This window comes from Gorilla gorilla, chromosome 12 (assembly GCF_029281585.2).
Source record: "Gorilla gorilla gorilla isolate KB3781 chromosome 12, NHGRI_mGorGor1-v2.1_pri, whole genome shotgun sequence".
Classification (NCBI taxonomy): domain Eukaryota; kingdom Metazoa; phylum Chordata; class Mammalia; order Primates; family Hominidae; genus Gorilla; species Gorilla gorilla.
This window is the reverse complement of record NC_073236.2, coordinates 128,571,269-128,597,669: the sequence shown is the minus strand read 5'-3', so window position 1 is coordinate 128,597,669 and position 26,401 is coordinate 128,571,269. Positions and strand designations below refer to the sequence as shown.

Genomic DNA, 26,401 nt, shown 5'->3' with positions numbered 1-26,401 from the left:
CCCTCAGTAGCATGGAAAGATTAGCTCTAGATTAACTGCTGCTCTTTACCGGCATAACAAAGCAAGGCACAAAAGGATCAAATTATTTTCTTGTTTTGAAACAGAGTCTCACTCTGTCATCCAGGCTGAAGTCTCAGCTCACTGCAACCTCCGCCTCCAATGTTCAAGCAATTTTCGTGCCTCAGCCTCCTGAGTAGCTGGAACTACAGGTGCACGCCACCGCACCGGGCTAATTTTTGTATTTTTAGTAGAGACAGGGTTTTTCGCCATGTTAGCCAGGTTGCTCTCGAACTCCTGCCCCAGTGATCCATCCGCCTCAGCCTCCCAAGTGCTGGGATTACAGGCGTGGCCACTGCGTCCAGCACTTTGGGAGGCCGAGGCAGGTGGATCACTGGGTCAGAGAATGCCAAATAAATTATTAGTCTCAAATAAATAAACCTCTGGACTGATTTTTTTTTTAAAGACAGTGGAGCAATGTTTTAAAAGTACTAAATAAAACAAAAACAAAAGCAGTCAATCTATCCCACAATAATCCTGAAAGGTAGGAATTGAAAGCTGTATTACAGACAGGAAAGCGACCAGTTTACACTGATCAAAGGAGGAAGGATCACAACAAAAACTCGATCACAAGTTTTCATATACATATTCATTCTTTGAAGCATCTTCAGTCTTACAGCACTCCACGTTAAAAATGATAGGTTTAAAAATAGATAAATAGATGGATAGTTACTGACTGAATTATGTTTCAACCTCCACCCCAAAATTCACGAGTTGAAGTCCTAACTCCCAGTACCTCAAAATGTCATTGGTATTTAAAAATAGGGTCTTTAAAGAGATGACTAAATTAAAATAAGGTCATCAGAGTGGGTCTTGATCCAGTCTGACTGGTGTCCTTCTAAGAAGAGGAGATTATGACACCAGGGGTACACAAGCAAGAGGAAAGGCCACGTGAGGACACAGTGAGAAGGCGACCATCTGCATGCCAAGGAGAAAAACCTCAGAAGAAACCAAACCTGCCAACACCTTGATCTGGGACTTCCAGACTCCAGAACTTTGAGATAATAAATTTCCGTTATTTAAGCCAAAAACAAAACAAACAACGGTCAATTTAGAAGACTACACAAATCAAAACTATCTTTCAAAAATCGAGGTGTTAACATCATGTTGTACACCATAAATATACATAATTTTCATACTAATGTATCAGTTTTTTAAAAAGAATAAGAAAAAATAAAGTTAAGAAATCAAGGTATCACTAGTGTGTGTATATGTATTTTATACATATATATTTTTATATATTTTATATATATATAAATGCCAGAAACAGTAGCCATTTAAGTGTTTGCTACTATTCTTATCATCATGACTGTTGCTGCCATTGTCACATTCATGTGATGAATGCATTAGAAGAGCATCCATAATGCTCTTCTTTCTAATACTTCCAAAGCATGGTGACTGCCACCATTCTTAATTCAGGGTGTTTGTTATCTGCTGCTCAAATAGCAAGTAAGGTATCATTTTATATTACTGTATTTATAGCTCTTTAATTCATCATTTAACTTTCCACTTGACAATAAGCTTTATCTTCCCAAACTATAACTTCTTAAAAGTACCTGGACTATGTCTTAAACATTATTTTATATGTGGTAGAAAGTTAAAAATATGTACTTTTTGGTTTTGGCTAATTTTACCATTATGGGATACCACAGTTGTGAAGAGCTTCTTTACCCTTTCTTGAGTTATGCGTTCCATTTCCTCCCTAGCTTGGTCAAATGGTCAGTGAACAAAATCACACTAACAACTAATGAGTTTTAAAGATAAGTTCTTAATCATTATCTCCAGTAAGTATAGATCATACAGTGAAACGCTCTCTTCACTTGCAGACATGAAAAAATCCAAAGCAGTGCTCTTTTGGAGAAGAGTGAAGAAGATTAACCTGAACCTAAGGGGATTTTTTAGGGTAAACAAGTTGAACAATCACTGACAAATATTCTGAAGTTTGTAATCCTTTTAATGTTAAAACATTTAATATTATTAATTACTTTTCTAAGATAGCCATCCAGCTTGTCCAAATAGCTAACCAATTTCTTGTTCAGAGCTTGAGGTTTTACTTCAGAAAATAAGCATCATAATGAAAAAAAGAATACTGTCTCAGAAATCTACAGACATTGATATTTTTCCAGTTCTGCCACTTAGTAGCTGCATGACTTTGGACAAATCTCCAAACCTCAGTTTCCCCTCTATTCTGTATATCTGCCCTACAAATTTCACAATTGTATTAAATGAGAAAACAAATAGTAAGACATTAAATCTAAAAGACACTAAATCTCTCAGGTACAGAATGAATAAACCTTTATTCAAAGAATTGGGTGAAATTACATACTATTAGACATATATGCTACTCAGATGTTCTGACTTTAATATAACTTTAATCAGACAGGTAAGAGGTTTCTCAATATGTTTGCAAAAAGTACGCAACTACCTCTATACTACCCAGAAGAGGTCATAATTTTTTAGAAAAATTTTAAACCATATTTGAATTCGTAAGTATTCCTAAGTGCAGAATATTTTTAAAGAACATGTTTTTTAAAAGACTTTATTTAAAGAGCAGTTAGAGGTTCACATCAAAACTGAAAGGTACAGAGATGTCCCACATACCCCTCACCCCTGCATACACATAGCCTTCCCCCACTATCAACATCCCTCACCAGAATGATACGTTTGTTACAACTAACAAACCTACAACACTGACACATCATTATCCCCCAAAGTCTATAGTTACCGTCAGTATTCATTCTTGGTACTGCACATCCCATGGGTTCACACAAATGTATAATAACCTGTATCCACCATTATAGTATCATATATAGTGTTTTCACTGCCCTAAGAATCTTCTGTCCTCCACCTATTCATCTCTTCTTCCACACTAACAGTCACTGATCTTTTTGCTGGTTCCTTACTCTTGCCTTTGTCCAGAACGTCATACAGCTGGAATCACACTCTTACCATACAGTCCAGCAATTGCACTCCTTGGTATTTACCTGAAGGAGTTAAAAACTTATGTTCAGCCGGGCACGGTGGCTCATGCCTGTAATCCCAGCACTTTGGGACGCCGAGGCTGGAGGATCACGAGGTCAAGAGATCAAGACCATCCTGGCCAACATGGTGAAACCCCGTCTCCACTAAAAATACAAAAATTAGCTGGGCGTGGTGGTGAGTGCCTGTACTGGGGAGGCTGAGGCAGGAGAATCGCTTGAACCCAGGAGGCGGAGGTTGCAGTGAGCCAAGATCATGCCACTGCACTGCAGCGTGGCGACAGAGGGAGACTCCGTCTCAAAAAACAAAACAAAACAAAACAAACTTATGTTCACACAAAAACCTGCACACAAACATTTATAGCAGCTTTATACATAATTAGCAAAATTTGGAAGCAACAAAATGTTGTTCAGTGGGTGAGTGGGTACAGTATGGTACATCCAGACAATGGAATATTATTCAGCACTAAAAAGAAATGAGCTATCAAGCCATGAAAAGATATGGAGGGAAAACTTAAAATGCGTATTGCTAAGTAAAAGAAGCCAATCTTGAAAGAACTTGTTATTTTCATGGCACTGGAAAAATGACACAGAAATCTAACAAGTTAGTAAAGCACAGTGCCTGGCACATAGTAAGAGATGTATGTCTTGCTTGTATTATTTCTGCTATGACAATAACCTTAATAGTACATCATAAAAACCTCTATTCAACATGACAGGTCTCAAGTGCTTATTATTTAAAATACCTATTCGTTTTCTATAAAGAAGTTTTATGCCCAGCATTTATATTACCATTTTTCCATTAGCCAACTATTTTATCCATACTTCTCATAATAGAAATGCTCACAAGAAGCATGAGTTTCCATCAGCAACTTTATTTGAAACACTTTTCTAAGGAAATCCCCTTCATGCTATACAAACCAATTCTCCATTATTATTTAATACAGAAATAGATCAGTTTCTGAAAGACATTATTATAAATACAGCTGACCCTTAACATGGGTTTGAACTGCACAAGTCTGTTTAGAAGTAGATTTTTTTTTTCCAATAAGTACAGTCAATTCTCCTTATCCGTGAGTTGCACATCCACTACCAAAGGCAAGGCTACTTTTTGTGTATGTGGTTCTGGCAGGGCCAACTGTGGGACTGGTGCATGCGCAGATTTTGGTATCCACAGGGGTCTTGGGGTCTTGGAACCAATCCCCCTTGGATACTGAGGGAAAACTGTACATATTTGTCTTGTCCTTCCAGAATCCAACTTCATACCAAACTAAATACAATGCTACAGAAGTTTTTCCCCATACTACATTACAGTTAATATTTGGGGAGTTGGCATTTGTATTTTAAGCAGAGGGATCTAGGTTTTTTTAACAACTTGAAGATGGGAAGAAAAATGGTGCAGCTTCAAATGAAAGTTATTTAATATGGGGTGGGATATGAGAGAAAGGGAGGAGTAAGGGACAAGCGACAGGTTAGAGAAGTCAGCAGAAGTTAGATCACAAACAATTTTGTGGGAAATAATTAGCAATTTTAACTTTTCCCTGAATGAATGGGAAATCAATCATTTAAATACTTCAGAGAATAACAGGGTAAGTTTACATTCCATAATTAGTCTGGCTGGAGAGTAGAAAATGGATAAAAGACTAGAAAAGCTGGGGGAAAGAACACCAGGGAAAAGAATACCATAATAATCTAGAAATAGCATGATAGTCACTTGAAATAGGAAAGAAGCAGGGATATGGGAGGAAAGTGAATCCCCTTTAAGAGGTAACGCTGATAAGATCTGGGAACAATGTGAGGTCAAAGATAACAGACACTAGATTTTTGGCCTGATCCAAGCTAAATGGATAGTGGAAACAATCACTGAATCTAAAACCAAAGGAAATGAAGCAGATTTGGAGCAATAGGGGAAAAAAGAATGTAGTTGTAGATATGTTATCATTAAGTATCTGCAGTACATCCAAGTGGAGATGACCAGTAGGTAGCTGGATATGTGAGCCGGAAGCTCAAATGCAAGTTCTCAGATGGATAAAATGGAAGGCATCAACATACAAATGATAAAGTCCTGCAAAAGATACAAAACCAAGATGGCAAATGCATTTAAATAAAAAAAAAGTAAGCAACATTTCCATTTGGCAGAAGAAGAGAAGGCAGCAAAGGAGCCTAAGGAGAAACAGCTGAGGCTTTGCGTACTGTCACAGAAGCCAACAGAAGACAGCAATTTGACAAGTGTCAAGTACTTTTGAACATTCTATAAGATGATGGTTTTAGCAGCAAGAAGTCCAGATGATCTTGGAGCGAGCAGTTTTAGTGAATGATGAGAGAAGACATTATAGTGTATGGAGAAGTGAACAGAACATGAGACAACAGAGAAGTACACAAGCTTGGGGCTTTGTTTTGCTGGTGAGAGGAGGAGGCAGAAGCTAGAAAGAATTGAGGTTTCGTTTTTGTTTTGTTTTTTATTTTCTGACCATATCATGCAGTAAGAAATGAGACTTATGTCTAGGGGTATTTTGGTTGTTTTATGAACATGTTTATTAGTGAGATGGGAAATAATCAGAATTAAGAGAGAGATTAAAGACATAGCGTTAATCAGCAGGAAGAAAAGAATAAGAACCAGAGCACAGTTGGAGAATCAGCCTGAGGCAGCATGAGGAACATCTCATCCACTGAAATAGAAGGAAAGGAAGAACAAATGCTACGGAGGAGATAAACTGGTGAGTCAAGTAACAGGAAATATAAGGGGTCTCCTTTTCATGGGTTCTGTTTTCCCATGAAGGGGGAAGACCATCTGGGGAGGATACTTTCTTTCTTAAGTTTAAAGAAAGAAAAGAATGATTAAAATAGCCCTTATGGAGAATAAAAGAATTGCAATGCAGCCCTGACAGCTCTTTCAGGGACTAGAGACCATGAATTTGCAGTACCACTAATCTGGGTAATTGTGTGTGATTTTTATCCATCACTGCTCAACAAATGCTTTTTTTTGTTGGCCAAAGAGACAAACTGATCCAGAACTTAGGTTTTGCCAGATACATATGATGAAAATTCATGAGGACAAGGACACTGAGGATTCTGGCAAGAAGTTTAAAGTGATGGAAAATGGGTTCCTGCCTGCTAGTAAAAGAACCATTTAGAGATGTCAAGGAACTACAGATCTCAAATGTTTAGAGTCAGAGCTAGGACAGTGTTTTAAATTTAAGACCTCAAAGGTAAAGCCGATTTTCAGGTAATGGTGAGGTCCAGAGTAGCTCCATGGGATTAAGTGAATGAATTAAGTGAAAAGAAAGACAACTGGAGATGATGAAATTAGGAAACTATAAAGCCAGAGTCCTGGGCCCTCTGTTCACATAAACTCTAAATTCACCACGAATGGTGGCAAAGCCTTATGGGGAAAGATTGTGAGCCACATGCCTGTGTCTTCAATGAGAAAGAGAACATGGCCAAGAAAGAGGCAGAGGGGGAGTCTCATTCTGTCACCCAGGCTAGAGTGCAATGGCATAATCTCAGCTCACTGAAACCTCCACCTCCCCGGCTCAAGCAATCCTTCCACCTCAGACTCTCAAGAAGCTGGGACTACAGGTGCACACCACCACACTTGGCTTATTTTTGTATTTTTTGTAGAGACAGGGTTTCACTGTGTTGCCCAGGCTGGTCTCCAACTCCTGGGCTCAAGCTATCTGCCCACCTTGGCCTCCCAAAGTGCTGGGATTAGAGGTGTGAGCCACCAAGCCCGGCCAATTGTCCGTTTTTAAAGGGGCATATGTTACTTTTGTAATTTAAAAAATGAAGTTTGTTTTATTTTGTTTTTGTTTTTGTGATAAGCTGATAAAACAGAGAAGGAGACAGAGCAATCCAGGTACACACAAGGGCAAAGAGTATAGAGAACATGGTATATTCAGATTATCAGTGAAAAGAAGACTGCCTCTATCCCTGGTCCTGCTCACTCTCTTCCCTTCCACATCTCTGATAAGAAACTTCTATCCCCAAAGTCCATCATCTATGAGCCATAAACCCCACCAAGACTTTGTCTTACTATTCTCTTAGATTGTAAAGATCCATCCAAAACCCCAATGCGACTAATTACACTCAGTGAATTAAGAACACAAAAATGCCAACAATTTTCATTCATTTATTTAACACTTAGTGAAGCTAATATGTGCCAAATAATATGCTACATTTGCGGGGGGGAACAGGCTAATATCAGACGGTTGATTTTGTATGCATATCTCTTTTGGAACACATTGATAGACACAAACAACATAGGCTGTTATACACACAGTTTTTCAACTGTCTGTAAAAAAGCTAAACTTCTGTACAGTTTACAGAACACTAGCACATATAGTTAGCTTCTCACTGTATTCTTCACAACTCCTTGAAGGCAAATAGTCCTATAAATTACTCACAATCAAGAAGATAATCACTAGAACATCTCATTAATTAACACCAGTCTTAGCTTTTCTGACTCCAAATCCAATGTTCTTTCCACTATACTACTCTCTCTTTTTAAAATACACTTGAAACTATTCACAATAGCAAAGACTTGGAACCAACCCAAATGTCCAACAATGATAGACTGGATTAAGAAAATGTGGCACATATACACCATGGAATACTATGCAGCCATAAAAAATGATGAGCTCATGTCCTTTGTACAGACATGGATGAAATTGGAAATCATCATTCTTAGTAAACTATCGCAAGGACAAAAAACCAAACACCACATGTTCTCACTCATAGATGGGAATTGAACAATGAGAACACATGGACACAGGAAGGGGAACATCACACTCTGGGGACTGTTGTGGGGTGGGGGGAGGGGGGATGGATAGCATTAGGAGATATACCTAATGCTAAATGACGAGTTAATGGGTGCAGCACACCAGCATGGCACATGTATACATATGTAACTAACCTGCACATTGTGCACATGTACCCTAAAACTTAAAGTATAATAATAATTTTTTTAAAAATGCAAAAAAAAAAGAAACAAAAAAATACACTTGAAATTAAAAATTCAAGTCATTTTCCTTCATTTTTTGCCCATCTTCACTACCTTGGTGGGGAAACTCTTAAGAAAAAAATTCATTTTAACCTTCATATGTTAATGAGATCAAACAGGGATCCTCTTTATGTACTTTGGTGGAATTTTATTAATAGAAAATCATTTGAAATAAGGCATTGTTCAGATTTTTAAACTTTTATTTCACAGATCTGTTGTAACTAGAGTCAAACTGAGTAATTCTGTTTAAAAGAAGGGGAAAGCACATTAAAACACTACACCAAATATTTACATTATATCATCCAGAAAGACAAAACTTCCCTATACTAAAAGCTTATAACAATCTCATCTCCAAAAAAAAAAAAACAAACCGTAACTTCTTAAAAATTTATTCACTGTTATATTTTATGACTTCCCTCAGAAGAAAATTTTACAAGCCAATTTTGTACTAGAGTTTCCTTTTATTAGTTCTAAATTTAGTTTTATTTGTATCATCTGCTGTTCTCCTATTATGGAAATGTCTTAAATATGGAAAACAATCTGTTTTCCAGCATTCAAAATTTATAACTTTACAGCCTCCCCATTTTTACAAAAAAAAAAAAATTGCTTGCAGCAGAAATTGTTTTACAAAACTATCAGCAAAATCCTTTAGGTGCGTTTTCTCGTTTTTGTGATTAAATTCTTTAAATGTTCTCTTGCTTTTGTGATTAAATTCTTCTTTAACCTGAATATAACAACATAAACATTATCCATATTCTAATTTTAAATGTTGCAACCATGAGTTGCATATTCCGTTTAAGCTACAGCAAGAAATAATGCCTGAGAATATTTTTAGCATGAACATGTCATAACTGACTCATGATTCGTCTCAAATTAATTGCATTTTTTCCAAATATTTAGAAATGCTGGAGCATCTTGTACAACACTGAGGTATTATGGAATTAGGAATTCTCATCACCAGATTGTAAAATGTTTCTAACTGGAAAAATACTTCCAATAAAAATGTTTCTAAATCATCCATAACACACTTGTAAAGATAACTGCAGAAATATATTCAGTCAGTGAAAGAAGCATCACCTAGTTTCAGATTTCACATTTCTAATTATCTTTCTATTCAGCAATTATTTGAAAACAATATTTCAAAAGATAAAATGTCATAAATCTTTAGGGCTTTAAAGATACTTTTATTATATGTCACTCTAGAGCCCCACATTATTGAATTGTGCCTTGGCCACAGGGTATGTAGTTTTGTTAGCCATGAGATAAAAATCCCACAAACTATAACTCTAAAACAACAAAGTTATCTAAAAAAGGTGATACATTTTTCAAAATCATACTAATATTTTCATATTTAATATATGAAATACTTTTACAGGGATTTCAACATACAAAAACACATTTTTCACTAGATCTTGTAGGCATTGAAGCTCATGACAACTGTGCTAATACACTTTCTTTTCCTTTTGGTTTTAAAACGAAAAACTTTTAAGAACCCAAGAGGCAGAGGCTGCAGTGAGCCGATATCTCACCACTGTACTCTAGCCTGGGTGACAGAGACTGCGTCTCAAAAAAGTCTCAAAAAAAGGAGAAGGGGGAGGGAGGAGGAAGAGGAGGGAGGAGGAGGAGGGAGGAGGGAAGAGGAGGGAGGAGGGAAGAGGAGGAGGGAGGAGAGAGGAGGAAGGGGAGGAGGAGGGGGAGGAAGAGGGAGGAGGAGGGAGGAAAAGGAATGAGGAGGAGGGAGGAGGAAGAGAGAGGAGGAGGATGGAGGAGGAGGGAGGAGGAGAGGAGGGAGGAGGGGGGAGAAGGGAGGAGGAGGGGGAGTAGGGGGAGGAGGGAGGAGGAGGAGGGAGGATGGAGTAGGAGGGGGGAGGACACAGTAGGAGGGGGGAGGAGGAGGAAGTAGGAGGGGGGAGGAGGAGGAAAGGAGGGAGTAGGAGGGGAGGAGGAGGGAGGAGGAGGAAGGAGGAGGGGGAGGAGGGAGGAGGAGGGGGAGAAGGAAGGAGGAGGAGGAGGGAGGGAGGAGCAGAAAGGAGGAGGGAGGAGGAGGGAGGAGGAGGGGGGAGGAGGGTGGAGAAGGGGGGAGAAGGGGGGAGGAGGGGGGAGGAGGAGGAGAAGAAGAAGAAATAATATTTTCTAAGTTTCCTTTGCTGCTCAAGAAAAAAGAAAAAGGTCCCACATGTAGTTATCTTTAATAAAAACTCAAAATAGTTTATCTAACCTAACATTAAAAAGAAAACTTCAATTTCAATAAGCATATTCTGAGTATGACTTCTAGAGGAGTCACACCTAAATACAAAGCAAAAGAGTAGAATCACACACTGATACACCTGTGAACAAGAACATGGCACCTGTGCCACCTGTGAACAAGAACAGGCAACCTTTGTATCTGTAAGGCAAATTAAAATGAATACTCAAAAACAAGCCAAAAGCCAAGTGCAATAGTACTTAAAACACCAACAGCTACCTATCCTCTATATGAACCAAGTTATTGAAGTAATACTAGTAACTGTTTTAACAGAGAAGTATAAAGATAAAATTTGGGTCAACAAAAGGGAAATAAATAAGTTTATAAGCTTACACCTAACGTGTTCAAAACAATCAAAAGATGGAAGATGAACACAGAGCAGAATGGAACAAAAAAAAAAGTCATGTGCACGTCAGAAGCCCTTAACATCTGTAGCTCAGAAATAACCCAATTAGCCAGGCGCAGTGGCTCATGCCTGTAATCCCAGCACTTTGGGAGGCCAAGGCGTGTGGATCACGAGGTCAGGCGTTTGAGACCAGCCTGGCCAACAGAGTGAAACCCTGTCTCTGCTAAAAATACAAAAAATTAGCCAGGCCTGGTGGCAGGCACCTGTAATTCCAGCTACTCGGGAGGCTGAGGCAGGAGACTCACGTGAACCTGGGAGGCAGAAGTTGCAGTGAGCTGAGATCACACTGCTGCACTCCAGCCCAGGCGACAGTGTGAGACTGTCTCAACAACAACAACAACAGAAACAGAAATAACCCAACTAGTAGACTCCACTGCCATTATCAGGGCCTTCCCATTAGCCAGGTGCGGTGGCATGTACCTGTAGTCTCAGCTACTTGGGAGGCTGAGGTAGGAGGACTGCTTGAGTCCAGGAGTCCTAGGCTGCAGTGACCTATGATCACACTGTGCTCCAGCATGGACAACAGAGTGAGACCCCATCTCTTAAAAAAAAAACCTTTTTTTAATTAAAAAAATAAAAAAGAGCCTACACAGATCAGCAAGACTCATTCATTCCTTGGAAACAAAAAGTATCATAACAAGGTTTAAAAAAAAATGCTTAGTATTAACTAGGCCTTTCAGGTATAAACACTTATCAGTAGGATAATTCCACATTCAGAGGGCACTGATCTGTATTTGTATTCTATTTTTGGAATTCCAAACACTGGAATTGGCCTGTGGTATACAAAATAAAACTCCTTCACCAGTTGATTACCATATTATTTCCTAGCATAAAAACAAAAACAACTTAAATATAATGATTCAAATTAGGCCACACTCATGATGCATTAGCAAAAATCAAAAGAACAAGCAAAACACGCACATAAAACAGTGGCCAACATCATTTGTCATTGGTAAAATGCACTACAATGGCTATAATTACAATGACATACACTACCAAGTGTTTTGTGATAATATGGAGAAACCGGAACCCTTATACATTTCTAGTGAGAATGTAAAATGGTAGGGCTACTTCAGAAAAGTCTGCAGTTTCTCAAAAGTTAAGCATAAATTTACCATATGACCCTGCAGTCCCACTCCTTGGAATCTGTCCAAGAGAAATGAAAACATATGCCCTCACATATGGTGAATTCATAAACAAAATGTGGTATATCCATAACCATGGAATATTATTCATCAATTAAAAAGAACATAGTATTCATGCTGCAACACAGATGAATGTCAAAAACATTATGTTAGGCAAAAGAAGCCAGGTAGAAATCACTGCATATTTTATGATTCCACTTATATGGAATTTACAGAACAGACAAACTTATAGAGACAGAAAGCAGATCAGTGGTTGGCTGGGGTTGGGATTCAGGACTGACTGCAAATAAGATCAAGGGAATTTAGGGGGGGTGATGAAAATGAATTGTGATGATGGTTACACAACTTTGTAAATTTACTAAAAATCATTATATTGTACACTTACAATGGAAGACATTAATGGTGTATAAATTATACCTCAATAAAACAGTTGAAAATAAAAAGAACTAGCAATGCTAGTAAACAATGATGCCTGACTCTATATATTCAATACCTGCTCATTCTCAACCACCAGACTTTTATTTCAGAGCTGATTCTAAGAGCAAATAAGGGACTGAAACACATTTTGCCAATTGCACTACAACTGCAGGCTGTATTTATTTGTTCAACCAATATGAAAGGCTTATTACAAGTAAGATACTATGTATCACTCTTCTTTCTCTGCTAAATGAATACCACTAGTAGATGTAGAAGAAAAACTATCACAGCTCTAAATTCCATTCTTTCTGTAACTGTTTTAAATATGGTCCAGAGAACACACAAAAAAAGCACCTGCATGTATTAGGAAAAAAAAAGAAATACTACAAACATGAAACAGTTTAAAGTCAAATCAACACATGAGAAACCAGAATGCTTAATACCTGACAAATTCTCAAGTCATCGTGACTTGCAATGACACACTTGATTCCTGTCAAAAAAATCTCATGCCCTTTAACTTAATTTTTAGTATTATTGAAAAATATTGCCTTACTATTAATAACAGCCAATACACTATTTTAAAGGATTTCACCTTGTGAACACACCACCAGCATTTCATCTGCCCTGCTCATAAAGTGCAATTCCAACACAGGCATAACTAGGTACATAAAAAGAAGTAAATGTGTTTAACCAGAAAAAAGTTAAGGAGAAGGGGGAAAAAATGACACATATAAATAATAAAAAGCTGTTCAGCCCCCATGAGGTATCTTTACTTCACCTAAAACACTGAATAAAATTCACTTAATTCTTTCCAAGACAAACTGTTTCAGCACAATCCGGAAAATATCCAAATCACAATTTGCTTTTCCTACATGATCTCCAAATTAATTCTACTTCTAAACCCATCCTCCCTGCATATATAGATGTTTACTTATCTTCTTTCCTATGGATAGATTAAGAACTTAGTGACAGGAACACGTATCAAAATGTTTATCTGGGAAGTATTTTAATTAATGACTCTTCAAGTAGAGATATTTCTACAGGTTATCACTCCTGTTATTTAAAAAAAGAGGCCGGGTGCAGTGACTTGAGCCTGTAATCCCAGCACTTTGGGAGGCCAAGGTCGGCGGATCACAAGGTCATGAGTTTGAGACCATCCTGGCCAACATGGTGAAACCTCATCTCTACTAAAACACAAAAAATCAGCCAGGCGTGGTGGTGCACACCTGTAGTCCCAGCTACTTGGAAGGCAGAGGCAGGGGAATCCCTTGAACCCGGGAGGCAGAGATTGCGGTGAGCCGAGATTGTGCCACTGCACTCCAGGCTGGGCGACAGAGAGAGACTCTGTCTCAAAAAAAAAAAAAAAAAATTGTTAGTTCATTCAACAAATATTTACAGAATAGGAAAACATAAAAGACTCATGTACTAAAAGAGCTCATATTCTGTGCATTAAATAAAAATAAACTCAAAAGCCAAGAAGCATATATGAAGGCAATGCTTAGCAATATTAAGCATTTGTCAACACAATCATGCAGGTAATTAAGACAATACCAGCCCTGCTCTGGCCCGTTTCTATCTAAATAAAGTACTGCTAGAGAACACTTCGCTAATTCATTTCCATGGCATAGAAACCTCAATAATTAAACATTAGAAATTGTTCCAAGTCTATAATCCCTTCAAAATAAAATGTCTATCACTTGCTTTATAACTAAAGAAATCTGAGGTGAAACTCTTTTAGAGAATAAAGGAATTCAGACATTGAATATAAGTGGTCAATCACCTATGACAAAAAAAATTATAAAGCACTTTAGCTATCTGAACAAACAGCCCATACCTTACCAAAATGAAGTACCAAACCATAAAATCACTCCTGGACTTAGAAACATTCCCCAAAATATTATTGACAATGAACTAAAAATGAATCCAAATAGTTCCCTTTGACTGATACACACACACACACACACACACAGACACACACATGGAAGGGGAAGGCAGGGAATGAGAGAAATGCTAAGTATTGTGACCCAAATGCTTTTTGAAAAGATATGTGAGGGTCATTTAGAAAACCTAACTGCAGAATTTACAAGAATATCTATATAATTTAATAATACTTTAAAGGGGGGCAGGAGTACAGATGAGAGGAAAGAAAAATGACTCCAATTAAGGATAAAGTGAGTATAGTTTTAGTTGAGCCCCAAATGCACCATGATTTCACATCAATTTATTAAACAGTAAGCTCCATATGCTAGCCACCAAGGGAAAATGTTCTTTTATTATTTTTAAAAGCTGTAAGTTGCACTGAGTCATCCACATTCTCTCCACCAGTAATCCTTATCACTAACAAATTAGAGTTTTAAGTATAGTTGTATAGTATTTTCATGAAGAAATTCAAGAGGCCCAAATAGAGACCTAACCTATAATCGTTAGACCTTAATCATTAAACCTTTTTTCTCACCCCAACCACCACTCTCCAAATAGAAAGTATAATAAAGAGATGTAAACAGAAACTCCCAATTAATATTTTGGGAAATTTAATACCTAGACAAATCTCAATCTCCTGATATAATCTTTGAACTCCTACTTCATACTTTCCATCAGAATTCCAAATGAAATGAAAATATCAATAAAAATAAAGCCATGTGAGAACAAAAAGTCAGGTATATGATGATATAACCCTGGTAACAGAGAATTTCCTAAACATGACCACTAAGCCAGAAATCACTTTACAGTGAAACGATTGATAATTGTGACTATATAAAACTCATACTATTCATTAAATATTTAAAAAGATGAAGCACATGAATACTGTAATTTTTAAATACATATAAGTTAAGATATATAAACCAAAATGCTAATTTAAACAGTGATTATTTCTAAGGAAGGAGATTGTAGATAACTGCTATTAGCATTTACACCCTTCTATGCTCCCTAAATTTTCTACAACGACGCATATTATTTTTATAATTTAAAAAATGACAAATCTTTCTTCACTTCAAAAAATAAAATCTATGTTTCCCTCTCAGCCATAGTTGGTTGTCATTTCCCTCAGGTACAGATAAAACTAAAAAGAAATGACTTTTTTTCCAGAGACAGGGTCTCATTCTACCACCCAGGCTGAAGTGCAGCAGCACCATCACAGCTCACTCAGTCTCAAACTCCTGGACTCAAGCCATCCTCCTGCCTCAGCCTCCTGGGCAGCTAGGATCACAAGTTTGTGCCACCATGCCTGGCTAATTTTTTTATTTCTGTAGAGGCGACAAATCTCACCATGTTGCCCAGGCTGGTCTCAAACTTCTAGCCTCAAGCAATCCTCCCAACTCAGCCTCCCAAAGCACTGGTATTACAGGCATGAACCACTGTGCCCAGCCAAGAAACGACTTTTGAATTGAGCATGGGTTAAACAATAGAACCAGGACTGATGATCCGGTGTAGCTACTAAGGTGGTAGAAAAGCAAATTTAAAAGTCCAACTGTCAGTAAACTGACTTTTAACAAAGGTGCCAAAGCAATCCAATGAGAAAACTTAAATTTTTTTTATATGGTGCAGGATAGTCTGGATAACTGGATAATTATGTGGAGAAAAAAAATTAACTTCAACCCCTAACTCACACCACACATTAAATTTAGCTTAAAATGTATCCTAGACCTAAATGTAAAAGTCAACCATAAAGCTTTTGGAAAAAAGCAAAGGAGAATATCTTCACGACATGAGGATGGCAACAATTACTTGGGCAGAAAAGCAATAACCATTAAAAATTTTTATTAAAAAAAGAGATATGGGGCCAGGCATGGCAGCTTGTGCCTGTAATCCCAGCACTTTGGGAGGCCAAGGCGGGTGGATCACTTGAGGTCAGGAGTTGGAGACCAGCCTGGCCAACATGGTGAAACCCTGTCTCTACTATAAAAATACAATAATTAGCCGGGTGTGGTGGTGCATGACTGTAATCCTAACTAATCAGGAGGCTGAGGAGGGAGAATCACTTAAACCCATGAGGTGGAGGTTACAGTGAACCGAGATTGTGCCACTGCACTCCAGCCTGGGCAACTCAGCAAGACTCTACCTCAGAAAAAAAAAAAAAAAAGAGACACAGAGAGAGATACACCATAAGCTAGGAAAAAACATTCACAAAACATTTATTTGACAAAGAGTGTTCTCTTTATATACAAAAGAACTTGTATGATTCAATAGTAAATACAAATAAATGACCCAATGTTTTTTAATGGGCAAAAATGGAGGTATGTTGCTTTGAACAGATGCTTCACAAAGGAAAATATATAAATGGCCCGTAAGTGCAAGAAAAAGTACATCATTCGTCATGAGGGAAATGCAAATCATGCAAATCGAAATCACATTTTAAAGAGCAGTGTCGGGGAAGATGTGGAGCAACTGGAACTCTCATATATTGTTGGTGGGAGTATAAAATGGTATAACTACTTCATAAAAAAAATCTGGCAGTTTCTTTTTTTTTTTTTTGAGACAGAGTCTCACTCTTGTTGCCCAAGCTGGAGTGCAATGACCCGGTCTCAGCTCACTGCAACCTCCCACCTCCTGGGTTCAGGTGATTCTCTTGCCTCAGCCTCCCAAGCAGCTGGGATTACAGGTGCGTGCCACCACGCCTGGCTGATTTTTTTTTTCTTTTAATTTTTAGTAGAGATGGGGTTTCACCATGTTGGTCAGGCTGGTCTCGAACTCCTGACCTCAAATGATCCACCCACCTCAGCCTCCCAAAGTGCTGAGATTACAGGCATGAGCCACCATGCCTGGCCATCAGTTTCTTAAAAAGTAAACACATATCTGCCCTATGAGTTAGCAATTCCACTACAAGGTATTTAATTTACCCAAAAGAAATGAAAACTTTCATAACAACTGTATTAAGAGCCAAAGTAGGCTGGGTGCAGTGGCTCAGGCCTCTAATCCAACGTTTTCAGGGGCTGAGGTTGGAGGATCACTTGAGGCCAGGAGTTTGAGACCAGCCTGGACAACACAGCAAGACCCCATTTCTGCAAAAATAAAATAAAATAAAAATTAGCCAATTACAGTGGCACACGCCTGTAGTCCCTACTAGAGGGGCTAAGTTGGAAGGATCATTGAGACCAGGAGTTGAAGGTTATAGTGCGCTATGACTACACCACTGCATCCCAGCCTGAGCAAGAGAGCAAGATCTTGTCTCCATATTTTAAAAAAATCAAGCCAAAATATATAATACACTCAGCACTCTGTATCCATGAATCCAACCAACTGTGGATCAAAAATAATTTGGAAAAAAAATAAAAATTAAAAAATACAAACTAAAACAATACAGTATCGTATTAGGCATTGTAAGTAATCTAGAGATGACTTAAAGTATATGGAGGATATGCACAAATTACATGCAAATACTAATGCCATCTTATAAAAAGGACTGTGCGTCATCGGATTTTGGTACGTAGGCAGACTATAAGGCAAGTATCCTGGAACCAATCCCGGAGAACACCAAGGGACCACTGTACATTCTGAAAACAAAAAACTGAAAACTAGTCCAGGTATGCATGAACACGAGATATCCAAGCAAACTGCAGTTTATACATATAACAGAAGACAATTCAGCAATGAGAAAAAGGAATAAACTGCTGACACACACAATAACACAGATAACTCTCAGAAACAATGCTAAATTAAAGAAGCCAGACACAGAAAAGTATATACTATATGATTCCATTTTTATGAAGTATAGAAGTCAAAGTAATCTTTACTGCAAAAAAAAAAAAAAAATCAGAAGAATGACTGCCTCTAATAGAAGAAAATGGTGTGTGAAATTAGCTGAAAAGGTGTGAAGGAGATTTCTGAGTTGGTAATAATGGTCTGTATTTTTACAAGAATTTGCATTAAATAGGTGTGTGCATTTGTCAAAACTCACCAGCGGTACATTTCAGATCTGTGCATTTCATTGCATGCAAATTTAATCTTTAAAAAATCTAAACAAATATTGAACTCTTCTTAATTAAATACATACTGAAGTGTTTGAAGGTGAAGTATACTAATATCTCCAATTTAAGTGAACCAAAAATAAAAGATGTATTGATAGATGGATAAAGGAATGGACAGATAAAGAAAATACAGCAAATATAGCAAAATATTAATTATGTGGTAAATATATGGATGTTCACTGTCGATTCTTTCACCCTTACTATACTTCGAAATTTTCTATAATAACATGCTGGGGAAAATTTTCAACTCTATCCATTATATTAAGTTGACTGAACATAGTATATCTTAAAATCCAGCAATTCCACTCCCAGATAGATACCCTAATCTACAGGAATTCTTCATGTGAGCTCCAGAAATGCTCCTAGCAACACTTTCCATAACAGAAAAAAAAACAAAAAAAAGAAAGAAAGAAAACTGTAAATATCCATTAAGTAGATTGGAGCTATACTGATTATCACAGCAGAGAATATGAATAACCCACAATGTTAGTGAATCCTAGAAACACCATTTTCAGTCAATAAAGCAAGTCATAAAAGAATACATAAAAATGCTGACATTTTATAAAGTTAAAAAAACAAAACTAAACAATATTGTTTAGAGATACACACAAATGTAGTAATCTATGAAATGAAGCAAAGGAACAATAAAATGTTCAGGGTAGCAGATGAGAGAGGACGCAGGAAGACTGAATCCAGCAGCGGCGACAGCACACAGGTAACTTCTACAGGCTAGTGTTCCACTTATTAACTTGTGTGGCGATTTCATGAATATGTTTTTACGTTTCGTAACTTATATTTGCATACTATATTTTTAGAATTCAAAATGGGAAAAAGAGGGCTATCTGATCAAGACTCGGGAAATAAAAAACAAAAAAGTTAGGTTTCAAGATAATTATCCACTATTTATTTACAGCTACTGAAGTGTATGTAAGTCCGTATTTCCTTACTTAGTCTACATTGGCCTTACCCTGGGACCAAAACGTTTCTGAACTCAGAATTTCTTGGATGTTAGAATGGTACACAGTACATATACTGTGTACTCCCAAAAATGCTCTTGAAAATCTGGGCAGCACCCTGAAATCAAATACATTCATATTCCTCCAGCAAAAGGCATTATTATTTACATCAAGAGGAATGACTAGACCACAAGTATTCTAATGTCAGATTACTGCAGATGTTATCATCAAATACATTTTACCAAAAACTTGGTTTTTAGGGTTTTTTATATATCAAAATTGTGGATAAGGGATTGCGGACCTGCACTTGCTTCACATCAACAGTAAGTTCCATACATCACCTTTTTTTTTAAACCTCCCTAGCTAACTCATTTTCTTTAAATATCTCCTATCAACATGAAAGTTTTAAAGTAAACTAGTCACATTTACACTATAAATGCCAAACTCTTCATAAAGAAAAAATGTATAAAATGATTTTTAATTTTTATTCTATTTCATTTTTATTGTATCTTTATAATGTTCTTACTTATTACATGATGGGAAAAATACACATACAATTTTATTTTAACTAGGCAAATAACCAGCAGCATGCTGAAAGAGTCTAAGCACTGAGATAATATTGTCAGATAGTTTACAAGTATAATGAAATCAATCAAATTATTTTATGTTTTATGCCACTGAAAATTGTAAACAAAGTTTTAATCACCTTTGCCCATCCACACAAGTCTTAAGTAAGAGTTTACCCAAGCGTGAGTCCTACAGGTTATTGTGACTGTTTACTCTTTGAAAGAGTAAAATAAATCAACACTCAAAAGCACAGACCTTTAGAAAAATATCTCTTCAGCAAAGCCTGAAACACAATTCTTTTTACCATAATAGGTAAGCAGTATGAGAAGCTGGTCTTGACAACAAAGCATAGGTATTTACCCAAAGGTTTCAAACACTACAAAAGCATATTACTGAAGACTCGCCTCCAAAAAAAAAAGAGGCAGTAGAGAAGCAAAACTCTATTTCTAAGTAATACTAAGCGGCTCACAATCTGCAACCATAAAAGAGATATACTCTTCTCAGATTAATTTAAGGACCCACATAAAGCCATGAGCCTTTGCAGAGAAACAAGATGTCATCTTTACACTGATTTAGTCTTGGAATCCAGCTCTACCTATGCCTAATGATTGCTAGCACTTTTCTGATGACAAATTCAAATGATAATGCTACTCACTCAAAATTATGTAGCAAGAAATAGTTGCAAATAAAACCATTTTCCTTTGAAAAGAAAATTTAAAACAGTTAACTAATAACATGCTAAGTGTGCACAGGAGAAGTGAACTAAATTTAATGAGCACTGTGATGTACCAAGCACTAGGTAGGCTAAGCACTTTACACGTTATCTCATAAAACTTTGTTTCCTACAGAGTTTTACCTTCTAGGCCTAGCCCACTGAAAGCATCATACAATCATTTCTGGTGTACTTCATCTTCTTTTGTCATCTTAGGAATATACTATTTTTAATGGTACTTTCTGAGCTCCTGAATGTAGTGCCGCAGCTGTCTTTGCTTTAAATTATATTCCTTTAAATTTTCTGTTAAAGACAAAATATGTATTTCCTATGGCAAAACCAAAAAATAAATGTCATAGGCAATAAAACAATGACCAATTGTGAAATGCAACCTAAATGCTAAGGTTTCAGATCTTTAAAGTGATACCAGCCATTATTCCGTCAGTATTTCAGGAAATATAATTTTTATAACATTCTTTTAAACATTAATTTACAGTTTCAGTTTGGAAAAATGAAAAGATTCCAGAGACGGATAGTGGTGATGGTTGCACAACAATGTGAATGTATTTAATGCCTGCCACTAACCTGTACACTTAAAAATGGTTAAAAATGGTAAATTCTGTATACGCTACCACAATAAAAAAATCCATTCTAATAGTTCACAAATAAAATACGAGTAATTTAAAATTAATTTATTATAAAAAATTTTTTTAATTTAGTTTATCAATTTGTAACAGAAACACCAGGAACCTTGCTCCAAAGGAATAAGGGACGCATTTTGGCTTGGAAAGGTTTACTGCACCTCAAGCATATTTAACCAACTAGAAGCAGCAATAACAGAGTCTGTCAAGTCATCAGCATCTGATGTCAATTCTCAGATGCGTAATGTGCCACCTTAATAAAAGTGTGTTTGGGCTGTAATAACTGCTAAATGAATGAACTGTGTCCTGAACATGTAAGATGTTTCACTTTTAAAAATAGCCTCCATTTTAATAATTTGGAAAGCAATAAAACAAAATGCATGATCATATTACATGTATAAGCTACTTACATTCAAGCTCAGAATAACTCTAATAATTATGATTAATATCATTAAAGATCTACGATATCAAAGTGAATTGCAAAACGTTTCCATCTAGGATTTAGTATGAACCTGATGAATACTTGAGATTTGCTGTACTATTTTTAACTAAACTTTCTGGCCTTAGGTCAAAGTTTTGCTAGCAAAATACCAAAGTGAAAATGCTGGGAGTGCAGCCCAGAGTCTCCGCTTTAGCCTAGGAAAAGCTATGCCATCCATGCAAGCAATCTTACTCCCGATTAAAGACTTTCAAAGACTGCTCCCATTAAAACACAGGAACAACACATTAACCCGAAAAACAGTAAAACATCAAACACATGTGACACAATATAGCACATCACTCATTACTTTCTGTACACTGTGCAGAAAGACACTATATAGCTAAAGTCAGTTCCTGCATTTTGACCAAACAGGACTGAGTCACTCTGCAAACGATGCCTGAAACCTCAAAGGATAACCAACCGCCTCTGACCAAAAGCCAGTCCGTCCGTCCCTGGAAAGGGAGGAGGCAGTTTTTCTCATCATACAGTAAGGTTTATCCCAGGAGGGAATAGAACTAAACATCTGCATTCCAGCACAGAATGTCTAACGGATTTAAGGATCTCCCACCCTAGTTCTAGTCTTCCAGAGTCAATTTAATATACAGAGTATCGTTTTCACTTTTCTTCCCCTCCCCAGGGTAAAAGTCCACACCCCCTTTTCCCATAAATGCATCTACACTGCACACTACTCAAATTGCGAAATACAATCATCTATCCTAACAAAAATAAGAAATAAGCCAGCATTCTACGGTGCATTTCTATTTTGTAAAACATGCTCCTTTCTTAACCAAGAGCCAATTAGCAGCCTTTACGGTGCTATTAATCTGGATTTCAAAGGTCGTTATAGGAAAGAGACGCAATGAAGAGGAGAGATTTATTCCACTCCACAATTCAGACTGATTTTTTGGCTCTGGCGCAATAATCTCAGGGAATTAAATTTACAGCAATTAAAATGCACTAAATAGCAAGTATGGAATGCTCAAACGCAAGTGGAAACAGCAAAACTTTAGCTGTGTGTTCCAAGATTTCAGACTAAAAGGAGACAGTGAGGGCAGCTCTTTGTCATGTACCCCAGTGAGTACTCGCAACAGGGACAGCATCAGGTTTCTTTCTCCCTCGCTCGCACCAAGTCCCCACGTAGCATGACACTTTCAAATCAGCTAACCTGGTGTATGAAGGATGGCCAGTCCTCCACCCACCTCCCCAGAGTGGGCAGGCGGAAGGAGAAGAGGGGTGTTTTCCTCCCAGTGCTGCAAGAAAGGAGCAGCCAGGGATGACACCGGCTCCAGCAGGAGGTAGAGGGAGGAATCAAAGGCGGGTCACTACTCTTGGAACTCGGTGGCAGAATCGTTTGGTCTCCGGCCCCGGCTGCCGGAAGCAGGGCGGGGTGGGGCAAGACCTCCCCCTCCCCACGGGCGGACGGGCACGGAGGGCTGGGCGGAGAGGGGATCTGAGGTATGAGCTGCAACGAGCAAGCTCCCAGGCCCCGGCCACCTACCAGCAAGCTCTCCACGTTGATGGGGGAGCGAGGGTCTCGGATCAGCGCCTCCAGCTTCCTCTGGCGGCTCGCGCCTGCCCCGTCCCCCGGCGCGGTCTCGGGGGCGCCGGGCATTTTCCCCGTCGGCGGGGGCCGGCTCATGCCGCCACCGCCGGACCCGCACTCAGGCTCCTCGCGCTCAGGTCCGGCAGCCTCGGGGCCTAGCACCGCCCCCGAACCACCAGCTTCGGCCGGGACTCCACCCGGGCCCACCGCCTGCCTCTAGCTCCGGCTTCGGGTCTCCAAGGCGGTCCCCCGCCTGGGGGCTGCTCCCAGGGGCCCGCCCAGCCCAGCCCGGCCCGGCCCTGCTGGGAGCGGCGGGGAACAGACGGCGTCCCCGCCCCTCAGTCAGATTCGCGCCGCCGGTCCGCTGGTCCTCAGCGAGTGCCCGCAGGAGTCCTCGGGCGGGAGCAGGAAAGTGGCGCCGCCACCGCCGCGGCCCGGACCGCCACGCCCTCTGGGGCCCCGGGAGGCTGAAGCCCAGGCCTGGGCCACTACGGCCGCCGCCGGCCCGCTGCCATGGTCGCCGCCGGCCGCCTTGCAGTCCCTCAGCCAGCTCCCGGCGCACACACTCCCGCGCGGCCGCCCGTCTCCGGCCGCGCGCCGCCGCTACCCACAAGCCCCTCCGCCCGCAGCCGCCGGCGCGCGTCCCCGCCGGCCCTGCGCGCGCTGCGCTCCGCCCCGCCCCGCGCACCGCGCTTCCTCCCTTTCTTTCCCTTCCTGCGTCTGTCCCGCTCCGCTTTCTCCTCTGCGCCCCTTCCTCGCCCGCCCTCGCCTCCTCCCCCTGGCGAGGTTCTCTGAGGCGAATGGCCGGGCGCGCGGTCACGGCCGAGCTCCTGCTGGGGGAGGGGAGACGCACCCGGGCAGGGTCCTTCCGCGCGCCCCCTGCCCCTCCCGCCGGACCCCGCGGACTACCCCGCGGCCCCGAGGCGGAACCCCAGACGCCGGGCCCAGCGCACCGTGCGCTAGGGGGGAGCCCGGCCGCGCCCCCCGCCGCGGCCCCCGCTGACTCAGCGCGCAGCTATGCGGGCCTCGCCTCACCCGCGCCCAAATAATAGCGACCGAGCTCGGCGCCTCGCTCGCCGCAGGGCCGGGGGTTTCGAGGCGAGCCTGAGAGGGGGCCCTGGGTGTCTGGGATTCCGAGTGAGCGGAGGCGGGTGGAATCCTAGTCCTGGGGCAGGAGGGCCTGGGATCCTGAAAGCGTTTCTGCCCGGCGTAGACACTAACCACGTCAAGAGAACGGGAGAGCACCGGAAAAAGGCTTTCCAGCCGCAGGCCTTCGCGGGGTCTTCTCCTTTTGGGGGGCGGAAGAGGGGTGGTTATCGGGGCCGTTCCGCCGCATTCCTGCCCTCTCTGCGGCCGGTGCCATCGCTTAGATCCGCCCAGGGCGCAATCCGAAAATTATGTGCCAAGAGCTATAAAACCGTTCATAGAGCCCCTTTGACCCAGTAAACCCATTTAAGGAAGTACATTTCCAAGGAAATGATCAAAGGGCGAAGAAGGGGGAGAACTTGCAGAAAGATGTTAACAGCAGGGCTATTCACAATGTTCGTGATGACCAAAACCTGGGAATGGGCCCAGTTGTCCAACAACTGAGTAACCCAAACAGGCGCCTTCACATTAACAGCAAGAATCCTGGCAGGTATGCAGACTGTGTCAAACATGAAATTTTGGCAAGTACATGAGAAGGTATATTAGAAATAAATGAAACAAAAAAAATCGTTTGTACACACTAAAACTATGTAAAATGAGCAGCTATAAGAACCAGAGAATACAGTATTTCTTAAATAAATGGGATTTTTTTTCTGTAAAGATGCTTAAGAACAAATTAAATTTCAAAAAATGGAAAAACCACTCCGAAAAGCAACAATCTGATATCCATTAAGTAATAAGAATGTTAAGAACTGTCTCCCTGGCATGTCAGAGATAAACCCGAAGATAGGGTGAAGCCCCAGCCCTGTAAAAGTTGCATTTTGATCCAAACCATTGGATCGGTTGGAGCCTCTTCTTTGGTTTTAGGTTAGTTAAAACCACCCCTAGCTGGACTCATGCAGGAAGAGGCCCCGATGATCCATCCAATGCAGCTTTTCCCTTTCAGATAGTAACACTGACTTCACATCCAGAGAGTCCTTTAAGTCTGTGTATTGAGCTACTCATTCAGACCTCCACAGAGGCCACCAGGAGAACAGAGGGAGCTAGACACTCCCACTTATGCATTGGAGCAAAATAATGAGATAATCTATGATTATGGATTATTTTTCTGATGACAAAATAATATGCAAGGCAAAAGGACCACTCTGTCTAGCGGGGCGTGGTGGCCTGTGCCTATAGTCCCAGCTCCCCCTGAGGCTGAGTTGGAGGCCTCCTCCATTGAGCCCAGGAGGCCAAGGCTGCAGTGAGCTGTGATCACACCGCTGCACTCCAGCCTGGGCAACAGAGTGAGATTGTCTCAAGAAAAAAAACACTGTGGTTCTCAGTTTCCAAATTAATTTTGACTGGTTGTATATTTGTATGTAGCTTGGTGGAATAACAGGAAGCCATGGTCCAAATACCGAACATGAAAACCTTATTTTAAGAGTAGTGATCAACAAGATATATATCCTGGGCATCTTCTACATATACTTATTTATATAGACCAGAAAAACCCATGGTACAGAAGGTTTTTACCCAAGACCTATCCCATTGTCTACCTGGAAGAAGAGAAAATGAATCTGTTGATATGAGTTAAACCTTTTTGCAGGATGGGGTAAGGAGGAGGTTAGTACAAAAATTCTTGTTTTCAAAAGTAATGCACAAATGCATTCTTGTAAAAGTTCAAACGAACCAGAAATATATGGAACATAATCTAAAATTTACTGTTCTGACTATATTTCCACATACATTCTTATATCACTCAAGGCCTTTGGCCATTCTCATACATATGTATTATAGGTACATGTCACCTTTTCCCCACAGACATGAAATTATACCATATCATGGTGTTTGGCGACTTGGTTTTTTCCCTCCATTACTAATATGTCCTAGAGGCATGTCCATGTCTATAGGCAGAGATCTGCTTCATTCCGCTTACCTGCTGTCCTCTACTCCCCAGTTTGGATGTGCCACACTGTAATTATTCTCTATTCGAGAGCATAGTGGTTAAGAAACAATTGCCAAAATCCTGCCCCAAACACACACTTGCCATGTGACCCTGAGCAAGTTACCTAACTCCTCTGTGTCTCGGGGTCCTCACAATATTTGTTGTAAAGTGCTTAGAAACGTGCTGGCCCTCAATCAATGCTAGATATTATTAAT

At 39.8% G+C, this 26,401-nt stretch overlaps 1 protein-coding gene across 3 annotated transcripts in view; it reads right to left on the bottom strand.

Moving 5' to 3' along the window:
• ROCK2 (Rho associated coiled-coil containing protein kinase 2) overlaps positions 1-24,492 on the bottom strand; it is a 167,500-nt gene extending 143,008 nt beyond the window's left edge. Inside the window, exon 1 of one of the 3 annotated variants that reach the window (XM_055377492.2) lies at positions 24,335-24,492. Coding sequence is in view for 1 of the 3 variants with exons in the window: in XM_031007925.3 (XP_030863785.1) it covers positions 23,069-23,209 (141 nt within the window). In the remaining 2 variants the exon portion in view is untranslated. Of the gene's footprint in view, positions 1-22,735; positions 23,024-23,068; positions 23,700-24,334 lie in introns of those variants that run through there. The other 2 variants (XM_031007925.3, XM_055377493.2) reach the window with 2 other exon arrangements.
• Positions 24,493-26,401: the final 1,909 nt, after the last annotated feature.